General features: G+C 32.7%; 1 protein-coding gene across 2 annotated transcripts in view; it reads left to right on the forward strand.

Annotated features, from left to right (window-relative positions):
- Nucleotides 1–18,517, forward strand: part of LOC133181011 (FHF complex subunit HOOK interacting protein 2A-like) — a 41,847-nt gene that overhangs the window by 17,021 nt on the left and 6,309 nt on the right. For both annotated transcript variants that reach the window (XM_061315532.1, XM_061315533.1), the window contains exons 7-13: nucleotides 9,599–9,792; nucleotides 10,233–10,424; nucleotides 12,854–12,933; nucleotides 13,965–14,077; nucleotides 14,247–14,430; nucleotides 14,832–14,913; nucleotides 14,995–15,085. In XM_061315532.1, coding sequence (XP_061171516.1) covers nucleotides 9,599–9,792; nucleotides 10,233–10,424; nucleotides 12,854–12,933; nucleotides 13,965–14,077; nucleotides 14,247–14,430; nucleotides 14,832–14,913; nucleotides 14,995–15,085 — 936 coding nt within the window. The remainder of the gene's footprint in view (nucleotides 1–9,598; nucleotides 9,793–10,232; nucleotides 10,425–12,853; nucleotides 12,934–13,964; nucleotides 14,078–14,246; nucleotides 14,431–14,831; nucleotides 14,914–14,994; nucleotides 15,086–18,517) is intronic.

Raw genomic sequence — 18,517 nt, forward strand, 5'->3', positions numbered from 1 at the left:
GTTTAAAGAGCTAAATCCACGAAGTGCCAAAATCGGCCCAATTATCAAAATAAATGAAACTTTCTCACATAATACTCTAAGATTTGTATGTTGTAAAACAATTTATTTTTTAACAATATCTTTTCTGGTTTTCTTTTTACAGACGTTTAAACTTAGTATTGTTTTCCTTATCAAAACTGTCACGTCATTACATACTTTAATGTTGTGACGTTGACATTTTGTATAACAAAGAAACACATGTACGTTAATGGAATAAAATTCACCAAAATATGCTCTTCTTTAAAATTTTAGGAAAATTTAATTATGAATTTTCAAGAAGTTTTGAAAACATATGGGTTTATATTTAAATTGAAGCTATTTGTATTTTAACGAAATATATATTTATTTACAACATTTGTCTCATAAAATCGTGGTTATATGTAACACGATTTAAATGAAAATAGGGGACATATTAAGCTGAAAATTACAGCAAGTGTTAATCTATCATATTTAAGTTGAACTGAATTTTGTAGTAAAATATACACTTGTAGGCATGGATAAGGATTCTATCGTTCTTTAATGTGCTGTAGTATGGTCCTATGGCGTACAAACAAAAAAAAAGGTTTTATAAAAGAATATTTACATTTCCAATGTCTTTGTCCGAGATAAAATTACAAATTGTAAAAATACTTTATTTCTACATAAATCTACTGGTTCATCGATAGGCGCGGTTAAAAAAAATCACGTGCGGGGCGGGACAAATAGAGATAGAAGCGGGGCTATTAGCACGGGGATTTGCAGAATCAGGAGCATGTAAATATAAGGAATAACTGTCTTATTTTTTGGATTCATGACGATGATCAATCGTTTGGCTTGCGTGATAATTTTATGCATAAACGCCTTCGGCGTTTATGCAAATTATCACGCAAGCCACTCGATTGATCACATCATGAATCCAAAAAATAAGACAGTTATTCCTTAAATGCACAAGACTTAGTGCTCTTTGATAACGAATACATAAAATTTAAAAAAAAAGTTGCATTATAAAAATGAAGATGTTTGAAGTGACCATCTATTATAATGTCATTCTGAAGATTTCGCTGCACTTTCGTAATTTAAGGTATGTCACTCGTGAAATTTGTTATATCAAGGATTTTTTGAAAAGTATATTTTAGATAAGTACTCATATAACACGACTCAAAATCGCAAAGAAAATGGGGGGTCAGTGTGCATCTTCCTGAGCTACGGTACAATTAAATTGACCTTTTTGCACTTAAATTGTAATTCTTTGGTTAATAACTTTAATCTTTATCATATTTTATCAGATGTAATTGTGGCAATAAATATAATCTTATTTTACGTAAAATAGTTTGAATAATCTTTATCATTGGACAAATCATGCAAATTAATGTGCGTAAATTATTGTGTGACCTTTTTGCACTAAAAAGTATCATATTTGGGGTATAAAAAATCTAAATAGGCAATAAAATATTTTCTTGTATCAAACTTTTTATGACTTAAGTGCAGATCGGTTGGAAGTATCGTGTTGTTTAAAATAATGAAAGAAAAAGTTGGGGTCAGTGATGTAAATTTTGAGATATTGGTCAAAATGTGCGATTTTCAGGCAAAAAACGTTGAAAAATTTTATCTTGACTTCTCTAATATATCTTCATTTCTTGACAAAGTCTGTTGAGTGAATGTAAAAAATTTATTCTAAAAATATAAATTGGGACCTATATTTAATATCCCTAGCATATCATAACGGAAAATATTCTCTAAGTAAAAATATGTGGGGCTAAAGTACCAAGATATTAAATTTGTAGATTTGAAGAATTTTCTTCTAAATATCCTTCCACCACGAGAAATAGTCCCTCATAAATTTTGCTTCTTTATGAATTTGTGAGCAGTTTTTTCATTGAAAGTTGAATAATTTGCATTGTTTGATTTAAATATGTTATAAAAATGGAATTGTAATAAATTAGTTTTGAAGTTAAAGGTTCTGACTGAACTTTTCTAAAAAGCTGACGAGTGACATACCTTAAAGCATTTCCCGGACATTTGAAATGAATTTGTATTAAAATACATGTACTTGAAATACAAGAAAAATAATGACGTTTTAGGGCTTTCCACAAGGCAGTATGTTTAGGAAAAAAGCCACTACAGACTTTGAACAAGCAAGTAAGAGTCCAAAGAAAACACAAGATTTCCGAAGTATTTGAATTTCAAAACGGAACATAAGTTTAAAAAAACCGACATGGCATGTAAACCACTTTCAATTTAATTTAAATTACTTAATCAAAATAAAATTCACTAATTAATGATCAATATGTTATATCATCAAAGTGAAAAGTTAATCTTATATACGAGATCTCCAAATGACAAAGAGGATAACCTTTCCACGTGATAATAACTTGGATCATGCCGATGATTTCTGCAGAGTATGCTGCACATCGCGATAACAGACAAAACAATAAATGTGAAGTGTATAGAAAAAAATAACTTAGCGTCAATTACAGCTACAGCATATATAAAACATTTTTTTTAAAAGGACTGATTTTTATTTATGAATTTTGGCACTGTAATTCACATCCACAGAAATGAAAATGATTCACTTTCATATCTCACACACTCCCCTAACAGGGGAGTACCTTTTGTAAACCCTTTTAATAAAATCATAAAGTAATAATTATCTGGTGAATTGAAACATAATCTAAACAACTCAAACTTTCATATAGTTCAAAGCCAGTTTTAACATTTTACTCATAATTTTCATATATATTAAGAAATTATTCTGTCGAGCTGCTAATAACGTTTCGGGTCTCCATGTGCACTTTCTAACACAACCACAAATAGATAGGCGATAATGAGTATAGAAGACGATGAAATAATAATATCGTATACATATGGCGTATGAGATTTTTAACTCGGACTTTTTTTGATCGGAACATTTTTGTAAACAAAAACAAAAAAAACAAAAAAACAAAACAAACAAACACAAAAAAAACCCAAAACAAAACAAAACAAACAAAAAATACGGAAACAGCTACCGGCAGTAGTGAATGACTATCATTACAATCCGTAGATTACTTATTTAATTTAAAGAAGTAAAACTACCGTCCAAAGCATTAATTGTCTATAATGAGTGGCACATTATTGCATTGTTCACAGGTATTACGTATTGTCTGAAAATTGGAGAGAAAAAAAATAACAATAATACATTCGGGACATACATGTATACATTTTTATCATACAGATTGAAAAAAAATTCAAAACTGCGGTTGCATGGATTTTTCCACACTATACATACAAGGACTAATACAATGGCATTGTATAAATTGATGATTGTTTAAACATCTAAACCCGACTATGCACCAGGCTGAATATCTCAATTGTATATATTATGAAAAACATAGAATAGCATTAAGTAGACTCAGATTATCTTCACATTGTTTACGCATTGAGTCTGGTAGCTATGAGCAAAAATGTCTTATAAGTGAACGAAAATGCGTATTTTGTACATCGAACGAAATAGAAGACGAATATCATTTTGTTTTGATATGCAAGTTCCATGTTGAGTTAAGAGAAAAATATATTAAAAAATATTTTTACGTAAGACCTAGTATGGTAAAATTAATTGAATTACTTAATTCCGACTCAGAAAATATACCTTAAAAACTTGGGAAATACGTGTTTGAATGTTTTAAAAAGAGGGAAAACTTTATTCTAAAGTAAGATTAATAATAGGAAATATCCCTTTATAGTTCTTTTTTCATATATGTATATTTTAAGTTATGTTATAAAGCACCTGTGTAACACCTGTTGACCAATGTTTATATTATAAAACTGTTATACTTTTGTGGCAATATATGCAATGTATACTCAAATAAAGATACTACTACTATAATTAATTCACTTAATACCACTTTCTTGTTTAAATGACACTAGTAATTGCCACATTGGTCGCTCTGTTCCACCTGTTAAAGTTCATCCAAAATTGAAAATGAGTGAGGGTGGGAATCCCGAATTCCCCTCCCCCTTACCGCTGTCTTATTTTTGTAATACCCCCCCCCCTTTTTATGAATTTACATTACCATGCTTGCTAAGCTTGGTTGCCCTCTCTCCCTTAGACCTGCTACATTTAAGAGGAGTAACTCAAAATAGAAAGGGTTAGCAAGTAGCCTCCCTTTGATTTTTTTCATATGCTGGCTAGGTCACAGAATGCAGGCGATGCTGAAATTATACTTAAAGAGTTGTCACTACCTTGATAGTAAGTTATTCGTTTGTACGATGTATTTGTTTTATAAAGGCCTATCACAAAAATTACGATTACACATGATCTGTAAAATCGTAGTCTAGATTTAAAATCAATCTACATGTATTTTGTTTATTTGATGTCAACTCGAATTTTCTAGGTTCTATATTTCGTAACATGTTATGGGGTCTCGGATCTGAAAATGTTTTCACTAATAAACATGAATCAATCGTTTGTCTTAAAATGCCGACGGCAGTTTCTGAAACGCATGTTAGTATGGAATATAATCCAACGTTAACCATGTTTATGACGTTTGTGATGCCTGTCGATGCTCAGCTTCGCTAGCCAAGGGTTTCTGATCCGAGAGTCCCTTGGATAGCGAATATGGTCGATGCGAACTTCTCGACATACATAATTTATGTTTTGTAGGGTGGTGAAACAATCATTATATGTACGTCCTGGAAGTTGCATCTGATGTAATCAACTTGTATCGTAGCTATTTCGACTCCGCCACTGATGTACACGTTTTTCGGGTGATCTCCCTTTGATTACATAGTGACCATGGTGACGAGGAGTTGGTAGTTGCAAAAAAAAAAAAAGAATACAAATAAATAGGCTAGGAATTATTATTTTAAACATTTCAGCATATTGATGAGTTAAATAGAGATCAGCTACGTGAAGAAAAAGTCTTGGGTCAGGACTGAGGCACGTAGTACACACAAGTACAAAAAGTCGACATTATTGCATCTGCATGCGGTCTCGTTTAACAAGAGTTTTTCGTACTTTTTTGCACCACAACACACAAAATAACATATTATAGACAGAACATTTGCATTTCTAAACTTTTCCTATTTACAAAAACAATACAAATCTTTTTCTTTTTAATTTATGTGAGGTATGCCCTATAATTTCCACTGCGGTAGTCGGTGCTTAGAGATTGGAATCGAACTAAAAGTAATAATTTCGATTTGGCCACACCCCTCGAACAAAATTAAAATATGCTCTACTTATTCATATTTTAATTCTTTTTTTAATGGTATAAATTTAATTTTGTTCGAAGGGTGTGGCCACAGCAAAAAATTGAACTAAAGACGGAAAAAATGCTTTATTTTCAAATTGATAAAAAGTATGAAAGTGCACGTGTTTAGACGTTTTCTGTACAAATATGACGTCATCAAATACAAAAATCTGCATGCACTTTTTAAGTTTGATACTTAAGGATAATATTTCTATTGATAATTTTTTTCTTCCCCTCAGTTTAATTTTCTTGAAAAAATAGGCCAATTTAGCCCCTTCGTGCATTTAGCTCTTTCATTACACACTTTTTCAAAAGAGATTAAAAATTTGATGAAAACATGATTCCCCCCCCCCCCCCCCAATTCAGAGAAACATGTGACTACAAGTATACCATTGAGCTAAAACATCATATATAATTTAATTTTCTTAATTATTTTCTATCTTGTTTATGAAGTTCTTTGTCTCTTTTAAATCTATTTCATAAAAAAAAAAATGATAAATTAAATGTAGGGAATAACTACCTAAATGATTATTTCCTCAAAATGTCAGCTTGTTTTGCAACATTCCATTAAAAGGCTTAGTATACTGTTAGAATCCAAATTAAGGACAACTAACCACATCTTTATTGTTTGTGATGCTAAGGAATCATCTTAAATGTTAATGTGAATTTATTTTTGTTTCTAATCATGTATTTCTGTGAAGGTTATTGGCCTAATTTCAGAAATTTTAAATTTCTGAGCATAATTTATTCTCATTAATTAATTTTTCATTAGATTTTTTTCCATCAACATTATATCTTCCTTTCAAGATATGCATTTTTAGGTCACCTGAGTCACTCAGGTGACCTATTGCTATCTGTTTTTGTCTGTCGTCGTTCGTCGTCAATCGGTCGTAAACTTTTGAACATTTTTAGCTTCTTCTCTGGAACCACTGAACCAATTTCAACCAATTTTAGCATATAGCATCTATGGGTGAAGGGGAGTAAAAATTTTGAAATTCATGGCCCCTGCCCCCCTGGGGCCTGAGGGGTGGGGCTAAAACCATCAAAATTAATGCAATCTTTTAAAAATCTTCTTCTTTACTCCTGGACATCAAACAGTCAAACTGTTGGCATGATTGTAATAAGCATTGAGCCCTCTAACAAAATTATGAAATTCATGGCCCCAGGGTCAGGGGTTCTGGTGCTAGGGCGGGGCTCTAATGTTTATATAGTGAAAATGCATTAATTCTTTGAAAAATCTTCTCCTCTGCTCCTGGGTGTTAAGCCGATGAATTAAGTACATAGTTATGATGAGCAAAAGTGCCTCTTCCAAAATTGTGAATTTCATGGCCCCTGGGTCAGGGGTTCTGGTGTTAGGGCGGGGCTCTAATGAATATATAGTGAAAATGCTTTAATTCTTTGAAAAATCTTCTCCTCTGCTCCTGGGTATTAAGCCGATGAATTAAGTACAAAGTTATGATGAGCAAAAGTGCCTCTTCCAAAATTTTGAATTTCATGGCCCCTGGGTCAGGGGTTCTGATGTTAGGGCGGGGCTCTAATGAATATATAGTAAAAAAACATTAATTCTTTGAAAATCTTCTCCTCTGCTCCTGGGTATTAAGCCGATGAATTAAGTACATAGTTATAATGTGCAAGAGTGTCTCTTCCGAAATTGTGAATTTCATGGCCCCTCTTGGTGAGGGGTTCCATGTGGGGGGGGGGGGGGGGCTTTTTTTTTATATACAGAAAATAAATTAATGCTTTGAAAATCTTCTCTGCTCCTGGGTATTGAGCTGATGAACTAAGTACATAGTTATGATGAGCAAGAGTGCCTCTTCCAAAATTGTGAATTTCATGGCCCCTTGGTCAGGGGTTCCATGTTGGGGGGCTTATTTATTATATACTGAAAATAAATTAATGCTTTGAAAATCTTCTCCTCTACCCCTTGGTATTAATTAAACAAACTAAATACATAGTTATGATGAGAAAGGATGCCTTTTCCAAAATTTTGAATTTCATGGCCCCTGGGTCAGGTGTTCTTGAGCTTGGGTGGGTTCTATTGATTAATTAGCAAAATGCATTAATGCTTTGAAAAACTTCTCCTCTGCCCCTGAGTACTAAGCAAACAAGCTAAATGCAATAATATCAAAGTAAATACATGTATTAAATTTAATTATAAGTAAATGTGCCTTTTCTTTGCTTGTGGGTATCTAGGAGGCAGAGTACACAGTTGTGATGTGAAGCAAATGAGAGTTACTCCCCTTTGTTAAATATTGTTAATCAAGAAATCCTTGTATATAATTTAATTAACAGGTTATTTGATTGAATGAGAATACAAGAAAGAATGTTATATATATATATAGAAACAAAATAAAAATGAATGTTTGGTTTAAATGAGCAAATTCTTGCCTGGAAAGCAGTATAAAAGATTGACATAAAGATTATTTATATATTTAGCAAAAGTTGTAAGTGTACACAGTATGTATACTCTGTGGTGATCTAAGTTAGCATCACTTGTAGAGGAGTTGTGGTTAACAGGAGACTGGATGTTGTTTTATACTTTATCAAAGTGAACAAAGAATCACAGAGGCAAGTGACAAAAAAATATATGTACATATTGAATACCTTACACAATAGGCAAGTGTTCTTTGTATTTGTATATTTTGCATTCATTATCATCCCTGTAAGACTTGGGAAAACCAAGTATGATCCAAAGGAGATCAATCGGGTCTAGCACATTACAATAAGCAAGGGTATTTTTACCAGATTTTTAGCTCAGTTCGACGAAGTCGAAATGAGCTCATGCTATACCCCCGACGTTGGCGTCCCGGTTAAAGTTTTAGGAGCAAGTCCACTCCCAAGTAACTATGAGCCCTACCTGAACCAAACTTGCATGGATGATGCATCAAGGGATGGACACTACCACACTTGCTTCGGATGCTGGATCTGACCTAGATTTTCCAGATGAGTGACCAGGTTAAAGTTTTTGGAGCAGGTCTTTTTCCAAGTAACTATAAGTACTACTTATAGCAAACTTGCATGGATATTGATCTTGGGATGTACACTAACTAGAAAAAAATATGATGTGAGATTTGCCTTACTTATAGATAACATTTGTCGAGGTGAGCATCGTAATCTTTGATTACCTATGTTTGAAATTCTTGGGCAACATTGCTTCGTCTATCAGTTAATTTTGTTTTATACTTCCATGGATCCTTTAGTGTTGTATTATACTCAGGTGACCGTTAAGGCCCTTGGGCCTCTTGTTATTGTGATATCTAGAATGCACAGCTTGAGAAACAAATCAAACATACTGTACATGTTTTGAATTATTTTTTCAAAAATTCTATTTATTCCTTCATCACATTAAAATTAGCAGACTTACTCTGCATGCTAGTACAATGTCTATTTTTGCAGTGACTCTAGAATTTATATCAGAAAAAATCTTTCAGTGATTTTGAAACAATGTAGCAGTAAGCTTTAGTTTTCTTAAGTTTATATAATTTCAGAAATGTTAGTATTGACCCCCCCCCCCCCCCCCCATATTTAAAAAAAAATGAAATAAGAACTCCCTTAATTAGTTTGAAGAACAAGTTTAGAGATACAGCTGAACTTCAGTATCTTGAACACTGATATCTCTAATGCCATGGATATGTGGAAGTGAGTTGAAAGTTCCAACTTTTCATTTTCTCTGTTTTTCACTTTGATATTTTGAATCCTCAGATATCGAGAAGTTTTTTCTCAGTCCCATTGAGTTTGAGATATCAAGGTTTGACTGTATATGAATTTAATCAATAAATCTGCATTGAGTAAGTGAATTAATTTGTGAGCATGCAGAATTCATAATACATTTACAGTAGAAATTTTTATCTGATTCATGAGTGTTTATAATTTTTATCAATACATGTTCTTTTCTTTTGCCTAGTTTCTAATCTTCATCCATGATATTTAAAGCAGGACAAAGGCCAGTTAGAGTAGCTTTCTATTATCATCTGTACTAGAATAAATCTTTTTTTTCTACAGATCTCATGCATATCCACTGTCATAGTATTCTTTGGCAAGTTCTTTTTTTTTTCATTGGCACTGAAGATTCCACTTCAGAACTTGTACACGTATTTTGATATTGCTGTTTTCCCCCTCAATTTGTAGCCTGTTCATTTCCCATTTGCTCATTCTTTATAGTTACACAAAGAGTCATTACCTCTTCTTTTGTATGATGCCATATCAAAAATTATCTCGACTCAAACCTCAATGTACAAATTGGTGTAAATTTTGACTGAGGCTGAGATAACATTTCTCTTAGTCTCTAAGTATTTATAACTGCTTAAGAAATGGAGATTTGGATGTGGTGTGATTTTATTTTTTAACAGGACAGTCGGGTAGCTGTTAAGGCATGTGAGGGCTTGATGCTGTGTGCTAGTTTGCCAGAGGAAACAGCTGCCACATGTATCGTCCATGATACAGCCTTTTGTATGGAGATGAGCCAGAGGCTCGTAGAGGCATATCTCAAACTACCGTCTTTCATAAGTCCCTTGGATCTCGAGAATGTAGAGGCCAAATGGGGGTTAGTTATTACTTATTCAAAAAAAAAAATTAAAAATGTTAGATTGCAAAATACAAGAATAAATTTTGCAAGGTGTGCATGCAAGAAGCAGATGCAAAGTGTGATACAGTAAAACAGTCTTATAGCGAATATGCTTATAATGAATTAACTCTTACAGCAAAGTGATTTTCATTCTCTCTGGCTTTAAAATACATGTATATTGTGAACTCAACAGATATAATGAATTACATTTATAATGAAGCAAAATCATCCATCCCTGGTACTTTATTAGAAGCTTATTATACTGTATTAAAGGTTCTTGAACTTTTTTCCTGATGATTTTCTTTGTAAAAATTCTTAGATATTACAGGTATATTCCATGGCATCTCCATTTAGACAAGAGATTAATTTTTCCTTTAGTAAAATATAATGAAGAAATTTAAAGACCTTTTTCATTACAGCCTGGATGTCATCACAGAGAGTGAAGATCATAAGACATTTTTAGGAAAGCGCCATCTAGTGAGTTTTCTGTCCTGGCTGGACTATTGTGATCAGCTGATTTCTGTCTCAAATCCAATGGTAGCCAAAAATCTGGCAAAGTCCATCAGGGAACTGTTTCTGAATGTTATCATGGAACCCTCAGTATTACAAACGTAAGGGACTTTGAAACAAATTCATACATTCACTGGATCTGTGTACTATTACTGAAATTACATATTTGTCTTGGATTTTTGTTTCTGTATATGAATTACAGATTAACTTGTATTATAATGCTTTTTTTAGTTGAGCTTAGAATTTTATTTTTTTTTCCTTACATAGATGCTTTACCAATGATAAGTTAGCATTCACACAAATGCCTCAAAGATTGCATGCATAGAGCTGTCATTCTTTCCTCTCTCAAACATGTGCAATAATATAGGGTTATTGAACATATATTGGTGAATATTGGCACGAGTAAGCTGTACAAATGCACAAGCTTGCAAATGCATTTGTACAGACAATGTACAGCCAATGAGTGCCAATATTCTTCAATATAAGTTCAACAATCCCTTAATTATACTTGTATATCTTAAACATTTTTCCATTGATTTGTATTAATTATTAAAATTAAATAGCTCAAAATTAAAGAGAATTTTTCAGTATCGGTATTTAAAAAACTGTGCAATATCAGGGACTGTCCTAGAAGTGTTCAATATCACATCATTCCAGTGACCCTACCAACCATTATGATTTCCTTATTGAGGTTTTTATTGAGGCTTACAGGTTCTAAATTATTAAAATATAATTTTAATTTTGTGTGAAACTAGACACATTTTTAAAATTTTGTTTGAAACTAGACATTTTTTGTTTACAACATGGTGTTTGATATTGAAAGCTCGCCAAACGAATGTTTCGGAGCATACTCGCATACATATTGCAAACTCAGCATTCAATTAAACACTAAGATATAGAACTCTAATATTATCTAGACTTTTAATTCTTTTTTTATTAAAGACTATTTATGACTCATAAATACGTATATACAAAAATATCAAGTTTAATATACACGAGCGACTTGTAGAGAGAGTGATACAAGTATATTATTTAAGGTTTTTTGTTGTATCGTACTTATTTTTTTTAAGTTGTGTGTTGGGGGTGGGGTGGGGTGGGGTTACAGTTGGTTTGTCTTATAGTATATTGTATATACATTATCATATGGAAAAAATTATTTGAAATATCCATCCCATTAATTTATTATTTATTAATATGTACAATCATACCATTTGTATAACGAATTGGTGATTCAAAAAAGTTTGTGTGTGTGTATGAGAGTGTGTGTGTGTAATTATAATGAATAGTGGTTCGGTCGCGAATTTGATCGCGAAAATACCGCGAATATTAGTGGCTCACATAAAGTCTGCAACACAGTAAAATTTCAAATGATGGAGAACCCTGTATGAGCTATATAATAAAATCAATTATTATGTTTCTGAGGTAATCTTATTATCATAAATCATTTACATGTAAATATAGAAGTTATCACATGTACATAGTAAATTTATCTAGGGTATTGCGAACATGAGATTTCAGATAAAAAGCTTAAAGTACTGACAAAACACATTACTGATGCAATTTTTTGGTTAATGAGAAATTGTGAACACAATCCTGAGTTTCTGCTATTACTAACTTTTAGATATTTCATCAGTGTATAGTGTCTATCAAGTAATGCATGTATGTATGATTACATTATGTGAAAAAAAGTAAGTTATTCGATGTCACTGATTATAGAAAAAATTTTATGATGCTATATTCTTTTCCCTACTGACTGTCACGGTAGCTCAGTCAGTAGAGTGCTCCGTGATCAGAAGGTCGTGTGTTCGAACCACGGCCGCGACTGACCTAAGTTGATAAAAAATAGATAGCAACTGTTCCTTTGCCAAGCGCTCAGCACATTGGAGTGAAAGTTGCGGGGCGGGTCTTTCAGATGAGACCTTAAAAAACCGAGGCCCCATGTCGCTGTGGGCATTGGCATGATAAAGAACCCTCACTGCTCAGTGGCCCAGAGTGCCAAGTAAAGGTCTAAATTTGAAGCCCTTCACCAGTATATGGTTACGTCTCTATATGAGTGAAAAGTTCTCTAACAGTACGTAAAACAACACACAATCAATCTTTTCCTTACTTGGTGAAAGCTTTTCTATCATCCAGATAGATGTACCTTTACTATGGAATCATCAGTATTTGTTGGGGACCAATGTTCATGGATTTCGTGGGTCACATTTACCCACAAATTAACATCCCCACAAACAATAATTTTGTCAACATATTGGTTCATTAAATCCTTTGTATATATGAGTTGATACAAGAAATTATCCAGTAAAATTTTGGTTGCCCACTAACATTGGCCCCCATGATTTAAAATGATTCCACAGTATTCACACAGTTATAAATTACAAAAAGGAAGCTGCATGGTGTTCCTATGTAAAATCTACCAATCAATAAACTCATTTTCTTGAATGTGATTATCAGAAGTTGAAACTGTAAGAATTCAACAGTAGATACAAGATTAGATTATCAACCAGTCATTACATTTACCTTATTTTAGGTCAGAACCAGGTGCAATACTTGCTACAGCATACCTCAATAGGTGTCTAAGGACTGTGTGTTCCCCAGAACTTTTGTCTGGTATGTAGACATTTTGTCTTCTTGGTCTTTGAAATGCTTTAGAAAATATACTGGAACTAATTTTTGTATTTTAAAATGGTAACAGAATAGTTTAATTATATAATAAGAAGCCTTATGTTCTGTTCTATAGCCTTGCGACTATTTCAAATATTAGACATCTTGTCCAGAGGAACTGCCAATTTAAACAAAAACTTTTGCAATGCATCCCTCAGTGAAAAAAATTCATTTAAAACAAATTGCCAAACTCTCTATGAGGGGGAGATTATTATGTGCACATATTTTATTAGAACATGGGTCTTCAGTTATTTTTGGCATGCAGTAGGCTCAAGTAAGCTTTATTGATCAAAGAGAGTCTGGCATCCATCTGTCAGTCTGTTGTGTTTCTGTAAACTTTCCACTTTCCAATACCACTTGCGCATTTTCAACCAAACTTGCCACAAAGCATCCTTTGATGAGGGGGATTCAAGTTTGATCAATTAAAGGGCCACACCCTCTTTCAAGAGGAGGTAATTAAAAAAAATAAGTGAAAAATCAATGGCATCATTTAAAAAAAAACTTTCTTGTCAAGAACCATGAGGCCAGAAAAGATGAAACTTACAAGAAAGCTTCATTACATAGTTTAGATTTAGGTTTGTCCAGGTCATGACCCCTGGGACTAGGATGGGGCCACAATCGGAGATCAAAGTTTTATGTGGGAATATATTGGAAAAAAATCAAGAGTGCCAGGGCCTCTCAAAATCATATTAATAAGCAAAACATACCTATGTTGTGTTGAATATTTTTTTTTTAAATCATGATCCTTGGGGTTAGAGTTGGAACAAAATCAGAGATCCAAATTTTACACAATAAGGCAACTTACAGTATAGGTCCACACATAGTTTGAAATTACATTTTGAAAATAATAGCAGTATATGAAATATATTTAATTTTTAATTGGTTGTCAGTTTCTTTCAGAAATGTTAAACTTTTAATTTGGATGAGGTGTATGTATTATAAACATATTGCTTCATGTTTATAATAATTTGTTTCAGAGTTTTGCTTCTTCATTCTTGGATCAGAAAGATTACCAGAGCAAAAAGAGGAGACAACTCATCCAGGCATCAGAGACCGACTCATTGAGCGATGTAATCATTTATCCGAGGAAGTAAGAAAAATCAAGCTAACAATGATTTCTCTTGTCGCAATAGCTTTAGTCATATAAATGTTATTCAAGACACATTAATGTATACACTTATTTTTATATTCTTACAGGACTCATGAACTATTAAAATCATATTACAGTATGTCACATTATGATATTTGTTCTGTTTCAGCTGAGTTTGATTACTTTGAAGTTGTTTGACACTCTCCTACAGAAAGATGATGAACACATCATACATAACTTAGTATTACGCAATCTGTTAGGTAGGAACTACTACAAAACTTCACCAGAAATCAACGAGCAGGACAAGGGAGAAAACTCCCCAACAACAAATGGAATCTCTGAAAATGGTGAAGGTAATCTAGAGTTTTGTACCTTTTCTTGGTTGTTAACTGAATAATGAATGCAGTTTGAAAGAGTTTATGCAGTCATAACATGAGTTCAATGAAATTGTCTAAATTTATGTTCAATGGTTTAGATTTATTTGTCTGTACTTTCCATTGATGAAACCTTATAAGTTAATTGATGCTAATAACTGTCATATGGAAGTGGACAGGTTGTACCTTGATGAGGCTGTGAATTTTTATGGGAATTTAATGATTGTTAGGTTGTTAGATATGGGAAGTGGAATTCTTCTTATGATTTTGAAAAAGATAAAACTGTTAACTTCATCTAAATAAAAAATGAAAGCCTAGGATAAACTAACATCTATTCTGTTACATGTATGTGGAAGTTGAGAATATTAATTTTTTCATAGAGGACACATGCACTGAAGCATCAGCAAAACCAAATCTCAGTCGTTCGTCAAGTCGCACGGAAGTTCACAAGATTGTTAACTGGTAGGTAGCAGTAAATTAGTCATGTCTTCCATCATGAATTCTCAAAATAACAAGAAAGATATTAAATCTGTTTTTCTGTAGTTTCCTATCCTTGCTGCCAGAACAGTTAAAGTCCAGTTATCAGACTGCGGACAGTGGATATGATATGTATTTAAGGGATGCTCACAAACAGGTACAAGGCATTTAATAGAAATTTATTGTGTTTGTCATGTCCATCTTCCGTCCTTCCATCCTTCCATCGTGCTTTCGTTTAGCTCAGTTTCAAAGAAACTATCCAAGATATTTTCATCAAACTTCATATGTTGATAGATATGGATGAGAGCTATGCAACTGCATCAACATTTTTACCTTGACCTTTTCTTTGACCTTGACCTCACATTTCCTCAATAAGTGTTTAGCTCAGTTTTAAAGATACCATTTAAGATAGTGTAATCAAACTTCATATGCTGATACATACTGATGATGGCTATTCAACTGCATCAACATTTTTTGACCTTGACCTTTCCTTTGACCTTGACCTCACTTTTCTTAAATTAGTATTTAGCTCAGTTTTAAAGAAACTATTCAAGATATTTTTATCAAACTTCATATGCTGATACATACTGATGTAAGCTTTTCAACTGCATCAACATTTTTTGACCTTGACCTTTCCTTTGACCTTAACTTCATTTATTTTAAATTAGTGTTAAGCTCGGTTTTAAATAAACCATTCAAAATATTTTTATCAAACTTAATATGCTGATAGGTATTTGTGAGAACTATTCAACTGCATCAAAAATGTTTGACCTTGAACTTTCCAGTGACCTTGACCTCACTTTTCTTAAATTTGTATTTTGCTTAGTTTTAAAGAAACCATTTAAGGTGTATTTGTGCAAGCATATGCACTTATACGAGGGTTGTCCGTAAAGTATGTGGACAACCTTGATAATAACTGACAAACATTGATAAAACATATGAAACCATTATTTTCATTAAATTCATGTTTCATTTCATTAATATGCAAGTTTTCATCACAAACAAAGCACAAATAGTTATATTTTTATTAGATGCAAAAAGACACACACTCATACCCGGAGCACTAAAATGAAAATCCTTGACATTACCCGACGTCAAAGCTAAATACATTTAACTTTTCTCGAAGTTGTCACTGTTTAACTCAACACATTATGTCGCTTTAAACGATCATCAAAAATGTGTACAAACTGTTCTGGTTTCATACGTGATATAATATTTAACACTTCCTGTCTCAGATCCTACAAAAGATCAAACCTCTTAAAAACGACTTTATGTCCGGAAATACGGCAAAGTCTATGTCAATCACGTCATGATCATGAACTTAATTTTTTACAGCACTGCAATCTCGAAAAGATGGTCTTCCTTCACGCATGTCATCCTGTAAACTGTCCCTTCCGTCCAAAAATCTTTTGTGCTGCTTGAACACTAAAGAAAGGTTTACTTTACTATGTTTTTTTCCCGGCTGTTTAAGGAATTTATGGGTCTCTGTTGGTGTTTTTCCAATGTACGCGAAATTTTATCACTGCTCTCTGCTCCACTTTTTCCAAAAACGTCCCTTTTTCGAACAACGACGACCCTGTCTTAATAGATTCTAACCTCAATTTCTCTGCCATTTCGAAACTTTGAACGTTCAAACTTTGCATGTTTGACGTTATAACTTTTATCAATGTCATTATGTGAAAGTCATCCAAATTTCTGCGGAATTTTACAAAATACAAATGAAATACATAAAGTGATAAATAACTTTTTAATTAAAACTTAGCCGTGCTCCGGGTCACCATCCCAAGTCTAATAATGAAGTCATAATTGTAATTATGCATTTAAAATTGGATAAAATTTTACACTTTGTAATTCACATATAGTAAAGGATTATAAATATGCTAATAATAATCTAAGCTATCTATAACACAACTTTTATTTAAAATTTAGCCTGTCCACGAACTTTACGGACAACCCTCGTACATAATTTGGTGAGAATTTATCATCTATATCTAACTTTTTAGATTTCACTTTTAAAGAAACTATTCAAGATATTCTCATCAAATTACATACACTAATACAAATTTTCATGTTGCATTACTAATATACCCTCGGCGAGTCATTCATGTCCTATGGACATATTTCTAGTTTTGATAAATATGTTAAAAAGATACACATCATCTTTAAAGATGAAAAGAGGGAAAGTGCTAGCTGGTAAATATACAGTTGAACTTCGGTATCTCGAACACTGATATCTTGAATACCATGGATATATCAAAGTGATTTGGAAGTCCCAACCCCTTATTCTTTAAGTATTTTACCCTGGATATCTCAAATCCTTGGATATCTCAAAGTTTTAGCTCGGTCCCATTGAGTTTGAGATAACGATGTTTGCCTGTAATTGAATGAATCACCATGAATTATTTTTAAGCTGTATTGATCAAAGATTAGAAAAGATTATACATGAAGAGATTGTTCAACACCCATTCATCTCTGTTTGTCTGTGTTTTGCTACCAGTTTGTCCATAATTTTTTTTTTTTTTCTTTTTTTTTTTTGTAAATGCTATTTGTATTAAACTTGGTAACATGAAGACAACATCAAGATGCATAATCCTCTAACCAGTTTTTGACTTCTGTGGACACTATTGCTTTTGTTACTAAAAGTATTTATTTAAACCCTTTCAAAATAATTCCCCTTTTATAGTTTTGATCTGGTATGAAATGAATACACATCCATGCATGTACAATTTTTCTTTACAACTTCTGTGAATATTTTAATAGTTTAAATAAAAGTCTCATCAGAGAGGATTGTTTTCACATATGGGTTACTGGTATATATTGATTTTAAAAGGGTAATTTATGGGTAGGCAGATTCAATTGTATATACATGTGTAAAGAGTGTGTTAAACCTTGTACAGTATATCATACCTTATGGTATAGTGGAGGTCATTTTCTGCTTAAGAGGGCTGGGTGGTCGTGGCCATTTTTAGACTATATTGATTCCTTTAGAAGAAGAGCTCCATATAAAGATATACATGTACAAAAATGATCAAATTTTAAAAACTAAAATGTATGAATTTTTTCTTTGCCAAATGATAGTTGACAGCTTAAGATATCATATCTAAAAAAAAATAAGTTATATCTGCTGATGGTTAATTTGTTGACCCCCCAGCCTCCTTAATTAAATGATATGAATTCAGGTGATTAATCTTATTTAGTGACTTTTACATGTACATTGCACACCATAAACAGGCATACAACCCCATCCAGTGTATTTTTGATTTATGTCCCTTTTAGTAGTCATTTTGGGATGTCACCAATTATCAGTTGAGGGCTGCTAATCTAGACCTGTACTCAGCACTCATGGTCATTCAGTAGTGAGGTATCTTTTTTGTGCTAAATCCTACTTGTATTGAGATACAGGATCTCAATTATATGGGATCATCCAAGGACAGGTCTCCATGTCCCGCAGGGGGATTCAAACCCATGATGTAAGGATCAACTCCTTACTCTGCAACTCTTGAATGAAATGCTGTAACCACTGTATGGTAGGACATATTATCCCCAATCCAGTGTGAATTGCAGTCTTAAATGAAAGTCATTTATTTTC

Source organism: Saccostrea echinata, unplaced genomic scaffold (genome assembly GCF_033153115.1).
Source record: "Saccostrea echinata isolate AGI-Se365-2 ecotype Australia unplaced genomic scaffold, CSIRO_AGI_Sech_v1 ptg000008l, whole genome shotgun sequence".
Lineage (NCBI taxonomy): Eukaryota > Metazoa > Mollusca > Bivalvia > Ostreida > Ostreidae > Saccostrea > Saccostrea echinata.